The 16,830-nt window shown below is 43.3% G+C and overlaps 2 protein-coding genes across 2 annotated transcripts; both read left to right on the forward strand.

Moving 5' to 3' along the window:
- The first annotated feature begins 773 nt into the window (after positions 1-773).
- Positions 774-9,282, forward strand: BCL10 (BCL10 immune signaling adaptor). The gene is made up of 3 exons (XM_027462839.3): positions 774-1,218; positions 5,451-5,739; positions 6,830-9,282. The coding sequence occupies exons 1-3, from the start codon at positions 979-981 to the stop codon at positions 7,192-7,194; spliced, it is 894 nt and encodes a 297-aa protein (XP_027318640.2). The 5' UTR covers positions 774-978; the 3' UTR covers positions 7,195-9,282.
- A 695-nt stretch (positions 9,283-9,977) lies between these two features.
- C8H1orf52 (chromosome 8 C1orf52 homolog) lies at positions 9,978-12,794 on the forward strand. Its single transcript, XM_027462840.3, has 3 exons — positions 9,978-10,291; positions 10,380-10,587; positions 12,244-12,794. Exons 1-3 carry the CDS (start codon positions 10,028-10,030, stop codon positions 12,324-12,326), a joined length of 555 nt encoding a protein of 184 aa, XP_027318641.1. The 5' UTR covers positions 9,978-10,027; the 3' UTR covers positions 12,327-12,794.
- Positions 12,795-16,830: the final 4,036 nt, after the last annotated feature.

Genomic DNA, 16,830 nt, shown 5'->3' on the forward strand with positions numbered 1-16,830 from the left:
CGGCCCCTCTGCCGCTACAGCCATCGAAGGCTTTTGCTGTTCCGCCCCCTGGTGACCTGGACGTGCCTTTTGACCCAGGCTTATTGGCCTTGAAAAGGAGATGGATATGCTTTTCTTCGGTTTGGGAAGAACGGGATACATAAGGCCCGAAGACCAAGTAAAGCAAGACATATTGTTCAAAAGGAATGGAAAATGGAGACTTGTTTGTAATTAAGAAAAGGAATGGAAAATAGAGACAACATGTTAAGTCATGGAACTTAAAGGATTGTTTGTTACCTTTCCTGATTTTACGTATGTGTAGGCATACTCGGTTTTAGTATGTAAAAGCAATGTTCTGTATATTTAGAATGTTTGATGTTCTTGTGTGTGTGTTGGTGGAGCATAGACTCCCCGCACACCCAGCACTGTTTACTTGCCTTTTATACCTTTCATAAATATGTCTTTTATAAATATTACTAAATTCAGATTGAATTGAGACTTCATTTATAACATCTAGGTCCAGAATGCACAACAGTTATTTTTATCAGAGTGTTGTAGGGAGCCAGCGAAGCCTACAGCAACATTCGCCTTGGAGAGAAGGAGCCAGAAGGCGTTTGGTTTAACGGACAAGGATAGAGCTGGGAGCGGGGGGGCACTGGCCTCTGCCTCAGATGTGCCACAGCCACCTCACTGGGAGCTCCGCACACCTGAAATCTTGCTGAGCCATTTTGGGACTGATGTTAATGATCTGGGCCAGGTAAGAAGGGTGAACATCCCGTGTGCATGTGTAAGTGTTATGAGTGGAACCAACGTGCTTTTTAGGGAGCCGGATCAACCGGCAGCGTGAGGCAAACACCAGCACGGTCACACCTCGCGTAGCACGGCACTGGCAAGGCAGAGCGGGGCCGGGTCGAGCCGTCCCGGGGGTGCCGCAGCCGAGAGCAGCGGGCGGGCGACCCCCTGCCCCTTCCCCCTGAGGCGGCCCGACGCGCGGCCGCCATGTTGTGCGGGCGGGGCGGTGACTGCGGCCGCGCCCCCTGCCCGTGCCCGGCCGCCATCCGCCGCGGGGCGCTGCCACCGCGCACGCCCGGCGGGGCGGGGAGCCTGGGTCGGAAGCGGTGCCGGGGGCGGCTTCCCGCGGCGGCGGCTTCCGCGATGGAGGCTGCGGGGTCGGGGCCGGCCTCGGTGGCGGCGGGGCGGCCGCTGACGGAGGACGAGATGGCCGACGTGAAAAAGGAGGTGAGCGGCGGCACGGCACCGGGCGGCGAGGGCGGCGGGGAGCGGGAGGCGCGGCCCGAGCAGGGCTGAGCCGCTGAGGGCAGGGTGAGGCCGGGCCTCACCTCACCGCCCCGCCGCCCCCCGGGCCCTTTGTGTGATTTATTCTACTGTCACGTCATCTGCCAGCTCGTTACAGAGCTGAGCTGAGTTCTGGCTCCTTGGTACCATTCCGTGTATGGAATTTTCTGTAAAAGCTTTGTCATGGCTCCAGGAGGTGTGTTTTGCAAGTTACTGCTTGCTTCTGTAGAGCCGCAGGGTAACGCTGCAGTAGGCAGCATCCCGATGTTACAGGGAGAAAAAAAAAATGTTAAATCAGACCATCTGTGTAACGTTATCTAAATCAGTCTGAACTACTGACTGTATTCATAGCTTCTGCTCACAAAAGTCCATCTGTGTCACTTCAGGCTCCAATCTTACAGTTTCCCACAGTAATCGGAGGACTTGGTGGTAACGTACTGGGTAGTAACAAGTGATGTTAGGTTTGTCATCAGAACACAGTACAGTAAACCTGACTGCAGAGATCTTCCTCTCAGGGAGGTTCATAGCTCACTGTAAGCTCTCGTAGCTGCTCTAAAGCTGTGCAGGTGGCTTTGGCCAAGTAATCTTGTCAGGATGAGCTGGGGATCCAAGCCAGGCATTGGTCTCTTCTCGCAGACGGCACAACACTGCTGTACATTGCATGGCAAGATGTGTGAGCATAACAGAACGAACAGTTGTCTGGGCCTCCTGTGGATTAAACAATGAACAAGACAGCTAGGGTATCGGATATGGTGTAGACCCAACTAATCGTTATGAAGGCATAGCTGTAACAAAAGTTTAACTGCTAATTAGCATCAATAAGCAATCTTCTTGTAGATTACACTTAAAATAAGAGGGTGGACTGCTTCAAGTCACTCAAACTGATGCTTTTGTTAAAATAAAATGCAAATCTTTGTATCCTAGGTTTAAAAAAAGTCAGGTAGTTAAATATATTTGTGCGTAATTTCTTTTGTGCTTGTATTTCGTCACGTGCATTGTCAGATGGTTATTGCTCATCACTGACAGCTGTGTCGCATAGATGGCTAGGTTAAAGGAAATATTTTAGCACCACGGGCTAGGTTAAAATGTTTTATATTCTGTCTGCATTGCTACTTATATTCTGCTCTGTGCACCAATCTTAAAGCCATCAAAACCAGGGTGCTGTGTTAAAGCTTTATTTCTTCTTGGATATAGGTGTTATCTTTGTGAAACTGAAGGTATGCTTGCTTAGGGTTGAGAATGTTGAAGTAATTAAAACATGGTATGTTTTTTGTAGGGTATGCAGGCAGTTTCTGCTGCCTTTTGCTACAACCACACAAGCACTGTCAGGATTTGCTTTGGTATCTGAGATCAAGTAGACTAGCACTGAAATATTTTTCCCCAAAACTTTCTGTATCTTCTCCCTACTGTTTTGTCACATCAGGGAAGAGTTGAGGTGACCTTACCCTGTGTTACCTCCTTCTATTCCTTACTAAGCGGACTGCGAAAGGGAAGTGATGCAAGAGCAGGAATTCTCGGTGCGTGGTGTGGCAGCATACCTCAGCTGGCTTGCAGGGGTGGTCTGCTCTGGGTAAACTTGTCTTGAGGAGAAATTGTAAAGGTTGGAATCTCACCTCCTCCAGCTGGGAAGGGGGCAGTGAGCCCTGCAAACACATCCATACAGAGCAAAGGGTTCTTAATGCTTGTGCTCTGTCCTTCCTGTCCTTGACAAACTGTTACCCTCTGAGGACAGCACAGAGGGGAATTCAGGACTGGTGCACTTCATGCAGCGTAAGACTCATTGCAGAGCAGTGTTAGTCAAAACACTGTAGTCGTTCAATTGAGTAACAGCTTGCTATATTCTTCTAATGCTGAAAAACGTACTGACTCTTCTGCTTTGGAGTTGGTTGACTGATCCCCTTTGGTGGTAGGAAGAGGTTTATGAGAAGTGAAAGAACGCCGCACTGCCCCCAACACTCATAGCCAAGCAAGCACGGGCCTGTTGCACTTGGATACTTGATGGCAGAGAAAAATGGTGGGAGTTGTGCTGTTGCCCTTTTCTGTTCCTCCCAGTCTGCTGCACCAGCACAGGGGCCGGTAACTAACCCACTCCATTGATGGATCCTCTCAGCTGCCAGAGCTGGAGCGAAGGTGGGAACAGGGAGCTGCCCACAGCCTGAATTAGGCACCCTGCAGCCGCGCCCTTGGGGCTCGGGTTTTGTGTTGTATTCATTGGTGATGGTCTGCTGCCAGCAGCCTTCCTTTCTCTTCCTTGCATGCCATCCTGATTATTCCTTTAACTGCATAACCACAGGCTGTTTATTGATGGCTTGCTTTTGTTGGACCTCTAGGAGCAGAAAACTACAAGAGCACATTCCATTCTTCCTTTGCCGTGCTTGGTGAAGCAGTCCAGAAATTTTTTCTTTGAGTTATTGGTGTTTTCCACAGCACAGGATGCCAGGCAGTTCTATTGAGCTAGTAAATTCCTTTAAAGCAAAGTTGTCTTCATGCTGCTTTCATGGGATATAATCGAAAAGCAAGAGGATATTGGAAGACTTTCTTAGGGAAAAAAGTTGTGATTGTTTCTTTTCATCTTAGCACGTCTCTCAGATGTAAAGGTGTTTTTTTTTCCTTGTAGCTCTCAAATAATTTACTTTTGTTGAATCAAATGAGGCAACTTCAGGAGGAGAGGAGAGAATGTTTTTTCACATCAATAATTTTCAGCCAGTGTGTATCTGACTTGTGTATTTCTTCACAGGGAAAATTGTTGGCAAGGGAACCTGCTGATTCTGCAGTGTTATACAGAGTTTGCTTTTCAAGTAAAAAGATACTTGTGACTCTCATCTTGATAGAGCAGTTGATTGGGTATTGAAAGCAGAGTTGTGAAGGCAGGCGTTAGTTCTGTTAAACTGCTGGCATCAAGCAGGCCTCTTAATGTGCAGATTGAAATACGGTGAATGTCATTTACGCTTCGGAGGTGCTTGTGCGGACCCTTTGAACAAGGGGGGTGGAGGTCACTGCTTTCTTTGCCAGATGTCTGAATAAACCTGTCAGTGTAAGAGAGGACGCAGGATCTTACAAAGAAGAGTCCAAAGTGGTGACTTTGCTCCTCTAAATTACCTCCGAAATAAACTGGTAATCACATTCTGCCTGCATGCAGTTAGAAGGATGGCACATCTCTGCAGGGAGAAACAGAGGGAATGGGACGGGATACGACGTGTTGCAGTTCCTGAGGATGTGAAGGGCTTGGAACAGACTTCTCTACTTTATCGTGCCCCGTGGTAACTGACTGCATGCGAGGGTCTGTAGACAATGGATGGAATCTGCTCCCAGGGCAGATTGTTGCCGCTTTTTTCCTTTTTCTTCTTTTTCTGGTTACAGAGAGGATTAAGCAACCAGCTGACACTTGGTAGCTGAAGTTATGCTGCAGGTGGGAGGCATTTGACTTCTGCCAGAGTCCTCAGAGATGTACTAATTTTCAGGAGTCATTGCAGTGTGTCATAAGTGTACAGGGTGCTGCAGGTGTTCAATATAAAATCTTAAACCATCACAAAGCAGATTGATAAAGAAAAAGCAGCCAGTAAAGTTGTTGAGAGTAGGTACATCTGTGAAAGAAAGCGCAGGTATTGTGGATGCTGGTGAACTCAAATAGAGGTGTCTGTCTAATAAAACTTTTAAACAGTGAGTATACACGCTGTTGCTCTGAGACTGCTCTACTCAATGCACAGAAAACATCAATAACAGCAGTGCCATGGAGTTGGGCCTCTGGGATACAGATAATATGAAAATGTTGCAGTTGGGTAGTAAAATGGGGAGAGTGGGTATGCATGTAGGCAAAATAAGTAGTTGCTGTTGTATTTAATTTAATTTCATTTTTACTTGGTGGCTGTTCTGAAATGTGATAATCATAGACCTAATGTAATATTTTCAGTAAATATCTGCCTTAATTACTTAAGATGCATTAAAACCTCACAGGTCACTCAAAGGAAAACTCCTGAAAAGGATAGGTAAATTAAAATGCTTTGTTTTTTGTTTTTTTTTACACAGCTGCACTGAGAAGATTCTCCCCTAGGTAACATGGTGGCAGCTTTAAAAATTGCTTGACTAACTTGTAAAAAAAAATCATAAAGATTTTTAATAAAGGCTTCTAAATGAATTGAAAGATCGGCTGATACTGGTTTGTTTTGTTTTTTCAGGCTTTAGAAAGGATGCGACCTTACTTGTGTGACAAGATAATAGCTGAGAGACACTTTGATTACCTACGTTCAAAGAAAATACTCACCAGAGAGGACACAGAAGAGATCTCTTCTCGATCTTCCAGCAGGAAAAAAACTGGGAAGTTGTTGGACTACTTAGCAGAAAACCCAAAGGGACTAGATGCTTTGATTGAGTCTATCAGGCGAGAAAGAACACAAAACTTTCTGTTACAAAAGATAACTGACGTAGTGTTGAAAGTCAAAAATGAAAAACTTGAAGCTCTCAAAGGTAAGAAGTTTATAATAAAATCATCTAAGATGGAAATTTTATTTTGAGGGTCTGCAAAATAAAACTCGCACTGTTCAATCCATGTTTCTTATTACATATTTTTTTCCTTTCTCTAGTGTTTGGGACAGTGTTCTTGGAAACTGCCTCAGTTTGGGTTTAAAATCTCAGGACAATACCTCAGGCATATCAGGCAGATAGCTCTGCCTCTTTACTATCTGAACACAAATAACAAAGTGGGGAGAGGGGGGGAAAACCGCAAACATACTGTTCTGTTCTGATGGATAAGTCTTTTTTCACACTTCAGTTTTGCTTTCTATGAGGTTCTAATTCAGAACGCAAAATAAGTGGTTATCTTCCATCTTGTGTTTCTCTTTACTGCAGTGGCAGGATGCTTGGGTTTTGTTCAACTCTGCACCTCAGCAGAGGATAAGCCCACAAATGCAATATTGAGGGGAATTTTCCCCAAATGCTTTCAGTGCAAAACTTAAAAATAGACTCTGAATGTATTGCTTCACACAATCAGAAGTTTTGCTGACACAGAAAACTGAAGTTGCTCTATGTATTCACATTTGAAGGCGGAAAAAGAAAGCATAAGCTTTCTAAACCAAAAACCTTACTTCCCCTTCCACACCCACCTAAAGAGAAATAAAGAAGGAAGAAGGTACGTTTTTGACCCTAGTCATGAAAGGTCTGAAGTTTTCTCTGGCTTCAAGTGCAGCAGCCTTCAAAAGCAGTCCAGTTTGGAGCAGAACAATGTGGCTGAAGCTTTTAAAAGGTTCTTTGAAGAACACAGTGAGAAAACTCTAACGAAAGATAGTTCAGGCTGCCTATAGAAATGACATCCTAAAGCGAAGCTTAAGTTACAGTGTGCTTTTGTCAACTAGTAGCTGGCGTAGAGAAATCATTCTGTGGCTGATGAGATGACCTGCATGTATTTTCTAATTTGTCACAACTACTTGGACATCACAAGGTGAGATGAAAAGGATGGTTGGTTCACATCATAGACAACTGATCTTTGACAATGTTACTGATGCTAAATCAGTTTTAAGAGTGCATCATATTGTAATTGTTTGTGTGTTTTTTGTCTTAGGTCTAAGCTGCAGCACCTGCATGACCTCGCTGTATGAAGGAACAAATAATCTTTCTAGATCATATTCTGATGAATCTAATTTTTTTGATAAAACAAAAGATAAAGAATCAACCCAGATGCATCATCCAGAAGAAGATTATAGCACTGCTGTGTTTATGTCTGCTGTCTCTCTTCATTCCATGAATTTGCCAATTGCAGAGACGGGAAATGCAGAGAGTGTGGTTTTCTCAGCCACCCTTCCAGGCCCTGGAGACCCCGGTGCACCCCCTCTCCCACCAGAGCTCCAGTCGGAACAGCAAGAACCATCTAACAGTTCAAGTGACAATTGCTTTTTGCCTCTGAGATCACGTTCTCTTCAACCTTAGTGAACTTAGTGACTTTTGTCTATTCATCCGAAGGGTACTGAAACAGCATGTGATGTCTTATAAGGGTAAAAAAAAGTTTTGAAACTGTTAGTTTGTGAAATCAGAGGAAACAGTCCATGCTATTTACTGTTTTAACTTTTTTTTTTTTGTAATCAGGTGACTCTAGCTGCTTGATTTCATGTTACTTAGGAAGCTTTTATTAGAAAAAAAAATCATGATACTACACCAGCAAAGTTTTGTGTTTTTTTTTTTTTAACCAATATATTTAAGATTTTGTGTTTAGTTGCAGACACTTAAGCTGCAGTTTACAGAACAGTAAGTAACAAACCTGGTGTTCTTAGCCTTTCTGTGACAGGTGAAAAGCAAAGGTGGTTAGGAAAAGTACTGAGTATTGAAGTTAGCTTCCTGAACTAAAAGCTTTAGCTCGCTTGCAGAAAAGCTTGACCTCATTTGCCAAATTAAATACTTCTCTGTAGGATAAAGTCTGTCCTCCATGTATGTATGTTATGTGCAAAAAGTATTTCCATTTGCAAATAACACATCTGACCAAATCTGTTGCTATGCATATTTGCAAGAAGTCTCTTAATTTTTTGAACTTTTTGTCTACCAGTACATTGAAAGGCACTCAGCATCACAGTGATGTGAGCTAGCGAGTATACTTCCACAAGCCTTAGCATATTATTCTTGTATATTATTTAGAGATTTGTGATTTGAGATGCACTTTAAATATAAATTCTCATTAATATTGGAAAAGGAAAGTAAACTGCTGTAACCACATCATGTGGGCTATGAGAAACTGCTGTTGTATAATACTGTTAAGGACTAATGCTTCTATGTTTTGTCCCAGTAGGTAAGTAGAGGAGTCGTGTAGCAGGAAAGCATCCTTAACTGCGGGATTCTTGGAAATGTTGCACTTAAGATATCTACTCCTCGAGGCAGATAGACACGTTTACATTTCAAATTGCTTAGTCAAAGGTATTTAAACCATTTGAGCATGGGACGGTTCTCATATAGCATGTTATATTGTGTCAAGAAATATTGCTCTCATACTCTGCTCTTGAGTTGAAATCTTTTTATGAAGGTGGCCTTTAATCACTTTAAAATTACTAGACAAAGACAAACTCTTCCTTGGAAATGTGTACAGTTATGTTCTGCAAAACTACACTTCAGTATTTTTAGTATATCGAAAGGTAGGTTTGTATTTAAGGTTTAAATTATTTGGGCTCTTATGCAGTTCTGTAACTGTATCATTCCATTCAAATTCAAAGCCAGGGTAATAATTTAGGGCAATAACCCTAAATTGTGCTCTCGTTTTGAGGTCCTGCAGAAGGCCTCTCTAAATTTTTATTTCATGATTGCTATGGTTTTGGAAGTAGGTTAAAATAAACTGCACTGTTCAATTATAGTCTGTATTCAGTATGTAAATAGCTTACATTTGCTAAAGATGTGGGCTTCTGTTTAGTGTTTAAAATCCTTGATTTTCTGGTATGCTTCTAAGGTGATAGACTGTCAGGATGGTGCAAATGCTTTTAAATGAAACTTCAGTACAGAAGGCACTCTGGGATTTAGGTACCTAAGTGCAAGCAAAATCTTGCTCTCTAACATGAATTGGAGAGTAGGCGTAAATCTCTCTTCCACTAACTTGAATTGTAGTTGCATGTACTCTGGATGTATATAAATTTGTTTAAATGTCCCTTTGTTCACTGTAAACCACTTGAATTGCATTTGTGTTCTCAAACATTTTTTTTCCCTCCTTGTTTTAACCTCCTTAGAAGCTTAGTTTTGGGTTTGTTCTTAGATCCTCGTAAATAGAGGGGAGAGAGGGAGGGAGAGCAAACTTGGCCTTAACTGAAAGAGCATCAGCTCAAGGTAAAAACCGCATTGCAGTTCTAAATCGGAACTTCCACTGCTGCCTGCCACACAGCACAGTGTGCAGTAGGCCTGCCTGTACAGGGATTACTCCTGCAACGGAGCCTGTTAACCTGAGACTTTAAATGAATGTATTATCTTACCAATGTTTGCAAGGTGCATTTTGTAAAAAATATATATTTTTATCACAACTTTTGGAATAAACTCTTTTGTATAATTGCTTGTTTTCTGTCTGCCTTTATCATTGTTAAAATGTATAGGTTCTAAGTGCAGTTCATGCCAGCATCTGGATGTGGGGTTTCGGTTTTGTATGTGAAGGGAGGCTTTTGTTCTATTTTTAGAGAGGTTTGTCTCTGGGGGAAAGACAGTGTGAAACACCGGTGTCTGTAGGACTGCATTCAAGAGCAGTGTGTAGGGAAGATGTGTGTGTGGGAATGAAGACCTCATTCTCCTTAACTACAGATTCTGTGGTTCATGACTAGTATCGCTAACCATATTCTTGTGATTTTTTTTTTAATTATTTGATTGCTCCACTTTGTAAAGATGTGAGAAGTGTTGCTTCTGACCATGCATACAGTGACTTCAGTCTCAAGACATCTTTGATTAGCGAGGGAGAAGAAAACCTTTGTGCACTGAGCAGCGTAACTCAAAAGGATTCTGAAGTGTTGTGGGGACTTCAGTGCTTGTTATCCTTGTACTGTGTGTAGGGTTTCTTGTGTTCAATGGTATTTAAGGCGAGAGATCAGCTGGACACAGTTTAATAATTCCCAGCGAGGAATTTTATCGTATTACACTCAAAGGCTGCTTCCTAGCCCCCTGCTCTTTTAGAAGAACCCGCTGGTTGTCAGTCTGTCAGTCTGTCAGTCTGTCAGTCAGGGCCGTTCCCGCCGCCCGCCGCCTCAGGCCGGAACCCCGGGCGCGGGCCCGGTTTCCGTGCGGGCCGTGCGGCGGCGCAGGCCCCGCCATGGCGGCGGAGGGAGGGGACCCGCTGGGTTTCTTCGCGGCCTACGGCAGCTCCAGCTCCGACTCGGAGCCCGACGAGGCCCCGGCCGACGAGAGCCCGGCGGGGGCCGGCGCGGCGCCGGCGGAAGGCAGCCCGGGGAGCCGGCCGCGGCTGCCGCCGCCCGACGAGCTGTTCCGGGAGGTGTCGCAGCCGCCCGCCTTCCTCTACAACCCGCTCAACAAGCAGATCGACTGGGAGAGCCGCGTCCTCAGGGCGCCCGAGGAGGTACGGGCGGGGCCGGGCCGGGAGCCCGGGGCTGCTGGGGGCCGGCGGGGTCCCGCTGCAGCCCCGGGCGCCGTGTTTCTCTCCGCAGCCCCCCCGGGAGTTCAAGGTGTGGAGGAACAACGCCGTGCCCCCGCCGGAGGTGTACAGCCCGCCCGAGAAGAAGCCCCCGCCGCCACCCGCCGTCGACATGGCCATAAAGTGGTCCAACATCTATGAGGACAACGGCGACGATGCGCCCCGGCAGGCCGGCAAGGCCAGGTTCTTACCGGACGAGGAGCAGGAGCCCCCCGAGTCAGGTAGGGCGCATGTAGGACACCCTGCTGGTGGCCCTCAGGTGTGCCAGTGCCCTCCTACCCCTCCCTGTGGCACTGTTGTAATGCAGGGAGCCGGTGCAGAAAGCCTTGGCAAAAATTCCCTTTGTCTGCAGAAATGTAAGGTAACTTAATAAATACGTAGCTTCAGAGAGGTTAACTGAAACCATACTGTTACGTACAGTACTGAGGACTGAACGTGACAGGAGGTCGTTTGAAACTGTTAACATCTGAAGGCTTCAATGGTTAAAACTTGCAAGTTCTTGGAGGCTTATTCAAGACGTGCTATCTCCTGTCATAAACACGTAACAAGTGATGCTCTTGCATGGTTTGCAATCTGTTCCTTTCCTGTGCAGACCTGGTGTGCTTTGCACAGACACATGCTTCAAATTCGTGTGCATAAAGAGCAGAATTGCCGGCACGTGGTTTCTGTGAGTAGCCTGTGACCGGAGCTGTTCCTGACTAATTCAGAGGAAATTCTGCTGGCCTCTTCTACGTCTGCAGTTGCTCAAGGGCAGAGCAGTAACTGGCTGCAGTGATGGTAACCGAGTTCAGTGTGTGTACAGCATATTCTGGTGTTCCTGGAACCAACGAAGACCCATCAGGAATTTCTCTGATCCCCTTCCATTGTCATTAGTGGAAGCAGGGAATGATTAAAAGGCATTATAGAGCAGCAGTTATGAGAGAACAACAGGCTCAGGACTTGCTGGAATACAAAGAGGAGTGAGAGCTGCTTTTAATACTTTCGTCTCAACCCTAGATGCAGATGCGTTTGAGTAGCAGGTCAGATTATTTTTATAATGTTTGCAAAACTTGGGGTCCAAGGTGGAAATTAAAAAAAAAATAATAATAAAAAAAATGCAAGTGACAGATTACTGAAGAAAATACTTACCGTCCTTTTCACTGTTAATCGTGGAACAAACACTAGTGGTAATCTAGGAAATACAGAAAGAAATATTTGAGAGATGGAAGAAATGATTTTATTTAACAAAAATAAAACAAAACAACAAACTAATGGAGAAAGAGAACAGCCAATGACAAACAAGAGAACAAAACCAGAAGTAGTAGTTTTGGACTTCTAGAACAAACAATAATGTTTTGATTGACCAGTTAAGTTTTCAGCAAACCTTTTGCAAACAAAATTTGTTCTTTTTGCTTTCTTGCACTTTTTCATTCTCTACATTCCTTTGTCATTTTATCTCTGTCTTGCTCTATTTGTTCTCTATGCTGTTATTTTTCCTCCACGCTTCTTTTTTCTTAGGCTTCACCCAGAAACTAAAAAGATAAATTATTAATTTACCTTTGACTTTACTTTCTGCTTCTAAAATGTATTTCCTAGCTTTTTACCACATCTATTCAAATAATATTTTTTTAGAAGCAGGTACTGCATATTATCTAGCATAACAAGGCCTTTTCTTAGTTATACTCTGTGATCCGTGGTAGTTAAAGCAGCAAATCAATCCTATTGTGACCATGTCTTGTCCACGTTCCAAAAATGAGGATGTTGTCGGTTAATATTACTGTGTCTCTTTTCCAGGCATCTCAGGTGCGGCTAAGTCAGTTGCTCTGGGATAAGTATGGCGTTTAAGACAAAAATACTGGTTTTGCTGACTTGGATTAATTCTGTCTTTTTATTTAAAGATGATGAAAAAGACGACGAACCAGCTTCTGCTAAGAAACGTAAACTAGACTCTGGGGAGCACACAAAGAAGAAGAAGGTATAAGCAGAGTATGCTTGATTTCACTATAATGAGAATTTCAATGAACTTGGATTCCTCTGTTGGAATGGGAAACAAATACATGTTTACTGAATTCCTCTCTCCTGTTGGGTAGGGAATCGTATTTCAGCAGTATGCTTGCCTTTTGGAAAGCACAAAACTCCATGGACAGTGTTGCGATAGGAACTCAGCTACTAAACAAAACTTAAACCAGTTTATTTAAAAGAGGTGTCTTAAAGCATTGTGGTGGGTACTTGTGCAGGTTACAGGGTTTCCTGGTATTTCATTTGTCAAGAAACCTGGTAGCATGAGCTTTTCTTGATCGATCTTTCCATTGTGTCAAAGCCTTTCATAAAGGAGTGTATTCTAAAGATTCTTTGGGTATTATACTGTGACATGTTTTAATAACGCTGTTTTGGAATTTGTGTAAAGACTGTAAATAAGCCACTGGAATAAATCTTACATTTGAAAACATCTGTGGTATAAGTATTGCACTGCATGCTTGATGAATAGGAGGGATGGATTCCGCATTGTATGCTTTTTGGTGATGTATCTCTAATGTCTCAACAGGTTCCTCAGTTTTGTTTGTAATAAATATACAACTGCAAACTGCAACATGGACCTAAAAATGGAGTTTAGTATTGGATGATTGATTGTGATGTTACGTGATCTGCATCAGTGAAACATGAATCTAAGTGATAAAAGAATTGAGGCATCTAAAGTATTATTCCTAAAATTGAAAATAGCAACTGTATATTTACATGACAAATATTAAGGCAAAGCTGTGACAGTCTCTGCTGTCAAATTGTATCTACTTCAGTCCTAGCTGTAGTTAAGCTTCTTAAAGTATTACAGACAGTGCATGTTGCATTTGTGATGTGCTGCCGCATGGAGTTTTGGGTCTGTATATGAAAAAGTAACAGCAAACTTGTGGGGGAAAGGGAGGGTTACCATGGATTTGATGTCAACTAAAGCGTCTGTACCTTGGGAAGTGTCTAGTGAGATTAAGCCTACTGACTGAAATGTATGTAATTAAGCAATCAGTATAAACACTGGTATTTTTTATTTTCCTAATTGCTGCAAGGAGAAACCTTGCTTAATAATGATCTTGCTGAGTTCCAGGTGGAGTCAAGAGCCCTGCACAGCAGTCACATTTATCCTCTGCTGAAATGGAGTTTGTACTATGTGGGGAGCCAGCACAGGACATCTGTTCAGGAACTGCAGATATCTGTTCAGTTCTGTTCAGATATTTTGGTCAGTTGAGGGACTATACTCATATGTCCATACTTAATTTTTTCCTAGAAAGCTAGTGTAAATTTCTCAATATCCTAGTAACTGTGCATGAAACTTTATCTAAAAGTTACCATCTATCGCATACCAGTTCTCTTAAACGAATACCTGTCCCCGTGCTTGTAATGCAGGTTTAGGTCATCATAGCAGATTGCCATAAGCTACTAACGCAGCTGCTCTCTAGCTTTTGTTTGAGATCAAGTATTTGAGTGTTGAGTACGACCTCTCTGAATGAAAAGGCTCACTGTGATCTGTTTTTTTCTGTATCTGCTGTCCTGATATTGCTAGCTTGAAGGCACTAGAGTCCTCAGAGAATGCAGTAAAAAACAGTGTTTATGCTCCTTTGTTAGTGGAAATGTATTTATGCTATAATTGATGTAGAGACCTAAGAGTAGGGAATAATAGCAAGCTCCCTTTGGCATAAGCAAATCAGTTACCAGGTCAGTTTCTCAAACGTTCAGCTTGTGGCCAGGCAGCAAATTGCAGGTTACCTTGTCTAGCCAGATACTTTTGGAGAGATCTGCCTGTATGTACCAAACGTATTGCAGGTTTATGTGGATTGAGTGGAAAAAATTATTGAAACCTGAGGGATTTGATGTAAGCACAGGGTTTAATGGACTGCCCAATTCAGAAAACTTCTAGCAGTAATGTCTGCTACTGATGTGCTACTTGAAGAGTGTTACAGCTGGAGGTTAATGTCATTACCTCTGGAAATAGGATGCATTCCCACAATTGCCATGACCAAGGAGGCTTTTGTCCTTGCATTGTGTGCTCTGCTATTCTACATGGCAGCTCAGGAAGCTACCATGCTAATCACGCCATTTGTTTTCAGATAACATGATACACGGGGTATCCAGTTGTCTTGAAGCTAGCACCATCTGATACTCAGTTTCCATGGAGAAAACCAGCATGGCTAATCCGGGAGAAGAATGATGAATTGTATTATTTACACATTTAGGGAAACTCCATTGTAAGCAGTGACCATGGCAGCATCCCTATTCAGGACACGTGGTAAAAGCAACTATTTGTCTTTTTCTTAAGACATCTGAAACAAGGCTGAGGGCCTGAACGAGGTGGAGTTACCTGGGTGAACTTCTATTGCTGGACAACTTTTATGGTAGAGATGCTTCTGTCCAGGGAAGTTCTGGAGTTGCAGCTACTGAAGCAAGTCAGAAGTGTTCTTGGGTGTACAGAAAAGCCTAGAGCAGAGAGTGGACTGTTTCCTGTGTGTCCTTTTTGGATGATTAGGAGGAGTGACGTTGATTTGCAAAACACGAAAGTTTGGTAATGACACAGTGCTTGAGAGAAGCAGATCAGGCAAGTGCAAAGAAATAAGCAATGACATTTCCCCATTTGATTCAAAAGTTGAAGAGGGGAAGATGAAAAGCTGAAAAGCGAAGCTAGCTTTGGGCAGCTCATAATGAAAATTTGGCTACTCTGCAACAGGATCTGTGAAGTGCTTAAGTGAACACTTATTAAACTTAAACTGATAGCTCAGTACAAAAAATGTCTAGAGAACACTTTATCCCAGATTGTCTTTCAAGAGGAGACAGTGACAGGGAGCAGACATTCCTGCTTACAAATGTGTTTTCTTGGCTTTACACATTAGCCCACTATTAACTCATCATTTGCATTGTTTTTACCATGAATCAAATGTGATGAGGATCATTACGTGTAACAGGGAAGGAAGGCAGTGAAAAGTCCCTACAAGTTTGATTTGAATTCTCTAAAAAAAAATTATCAAGAGTAGAAAAATGGTGGCTGGAAGGCAATTTATGTGCAATGAACACATGTTGCCTCCAGATGCTGGCATAATAGCAGCCACATAATGTAGCTCTCCAAGATAGGCAGGATGATCCAGAGAAGAAATATTCAAGGCAGTATAAAACCACAGCTGTTTAGGATAATGGCTTTCATGGCAGGCAGTGTGTCCTCTGAGAAGTGCTGATGGAGAGATTGCTGCAAGGCATCCCTCTGTCAGTCTGCTTGTTGTTCCACTGCGAGGGCTCTATGCGTGTGAACACCATTGAAGAACTGATTCATTTACAAATGGTTTGTGATAAGCCTCAGGCTGCCAATCTGAAATTGAAGCCGGGGAGATGCAGTGTGTTCCACAAAGAGTAATTTATCTTGAACCTGTAATCAGCAAAGGAGGAGGATTTTTTATCAACAGAGAGAAATGGGAGCTGTGTGGAGCTGGCTGACCCTTATTTCTCTGATGACAGGAAGCTCATTTGCTGGTTTGCCAATCTTGCAAAATCTTGGCAGAATTTGGATGAAAAGTTGTAATGCTTTCAGTGACCAGCAGGATGCAATTTGGGTTTTCTTTTCAGGCTTGAAAGGCTCTTGTGACTGTTTCTGTCTTAGCTTGCAGTTTTTTCCACAATCCTTTTACTGCTGGACACAGACGTTTGTGCTCTTGGTTTGGGTGTAGGTTTGATGTGAGAATGACACAGAACTGTCCTGAAGGCATGTTGCAGACTTCTCAAAAAGAGGACTCCAATGGGATGTGTTCAGAAAACACCTTGGCGAATGGAGGCACCTTGTTAAGGAATCTAACTAACCCTGTTAACTGCCAAAGGCGTTTTTTGGGTGCACTGACTAAGGTCAAATGTAAAGGGTGATGCAACCAGAGGCAGAGAGTAGCTAGACATTCTGTGGGCTTGATGAACTTTCAAAATGGAAATGTAAGCAGTGTTTCTGTATAGCAGGTGGTAGGCAAAATACAGAAAATTGCCAAGAGAAATGCCATGCTGTTGTTGTACATGAGGCTTCCAGTGAGACACCGGAATCGCAGTGAATGATTGTCTTCTTGAGACAAACCTTCTGGTAGCAGTGGGCTGTTTATCAGAGCTTGTGTAGTCGTATAATTAGGAACCAAGAAATAGTGGGAATAACAGAGGAATGGAGATCAAACGTGAAGAACTAGATCATAATAGAGTCCCTGAGGTATCACAGGTCAAAGGGAGTATTCATACGAGTGCACTGAATTTGTGTTGCTGATAGACATGTAGACTTGGATCAGTTTGACTCGGAGGGGGGAGTTGCATCAGGGATTGGAATGGGTTTATGCTCTGGTTCCTTTGAACTATTTTCTTCAGGGCACCTCTGAAAAATCAGGAATTTTCAGGGAAGCCAGGACCTGTGGAGCTGGATTGACAGAAGAATGCAATGAATTCAATGAATGGAGATAAGCATTTTTGATCCTTATCAAATACTT

This window comes from Anas platyrhynchos, chromosome 8, assembly GCF_047663525.1.
Source record: "Anas platyrhynchos isolate ZD024472 breed Pekin duck chromosome 8, IASCAAS_PekinDuck_T2T, whole genome shotgun sequence".
Lineage (NCBI taxonomy): Eukaryota > Metazoa > Chordata > Aves > Anseriformes > Anatidae > Anas > Anas platyrhynchos.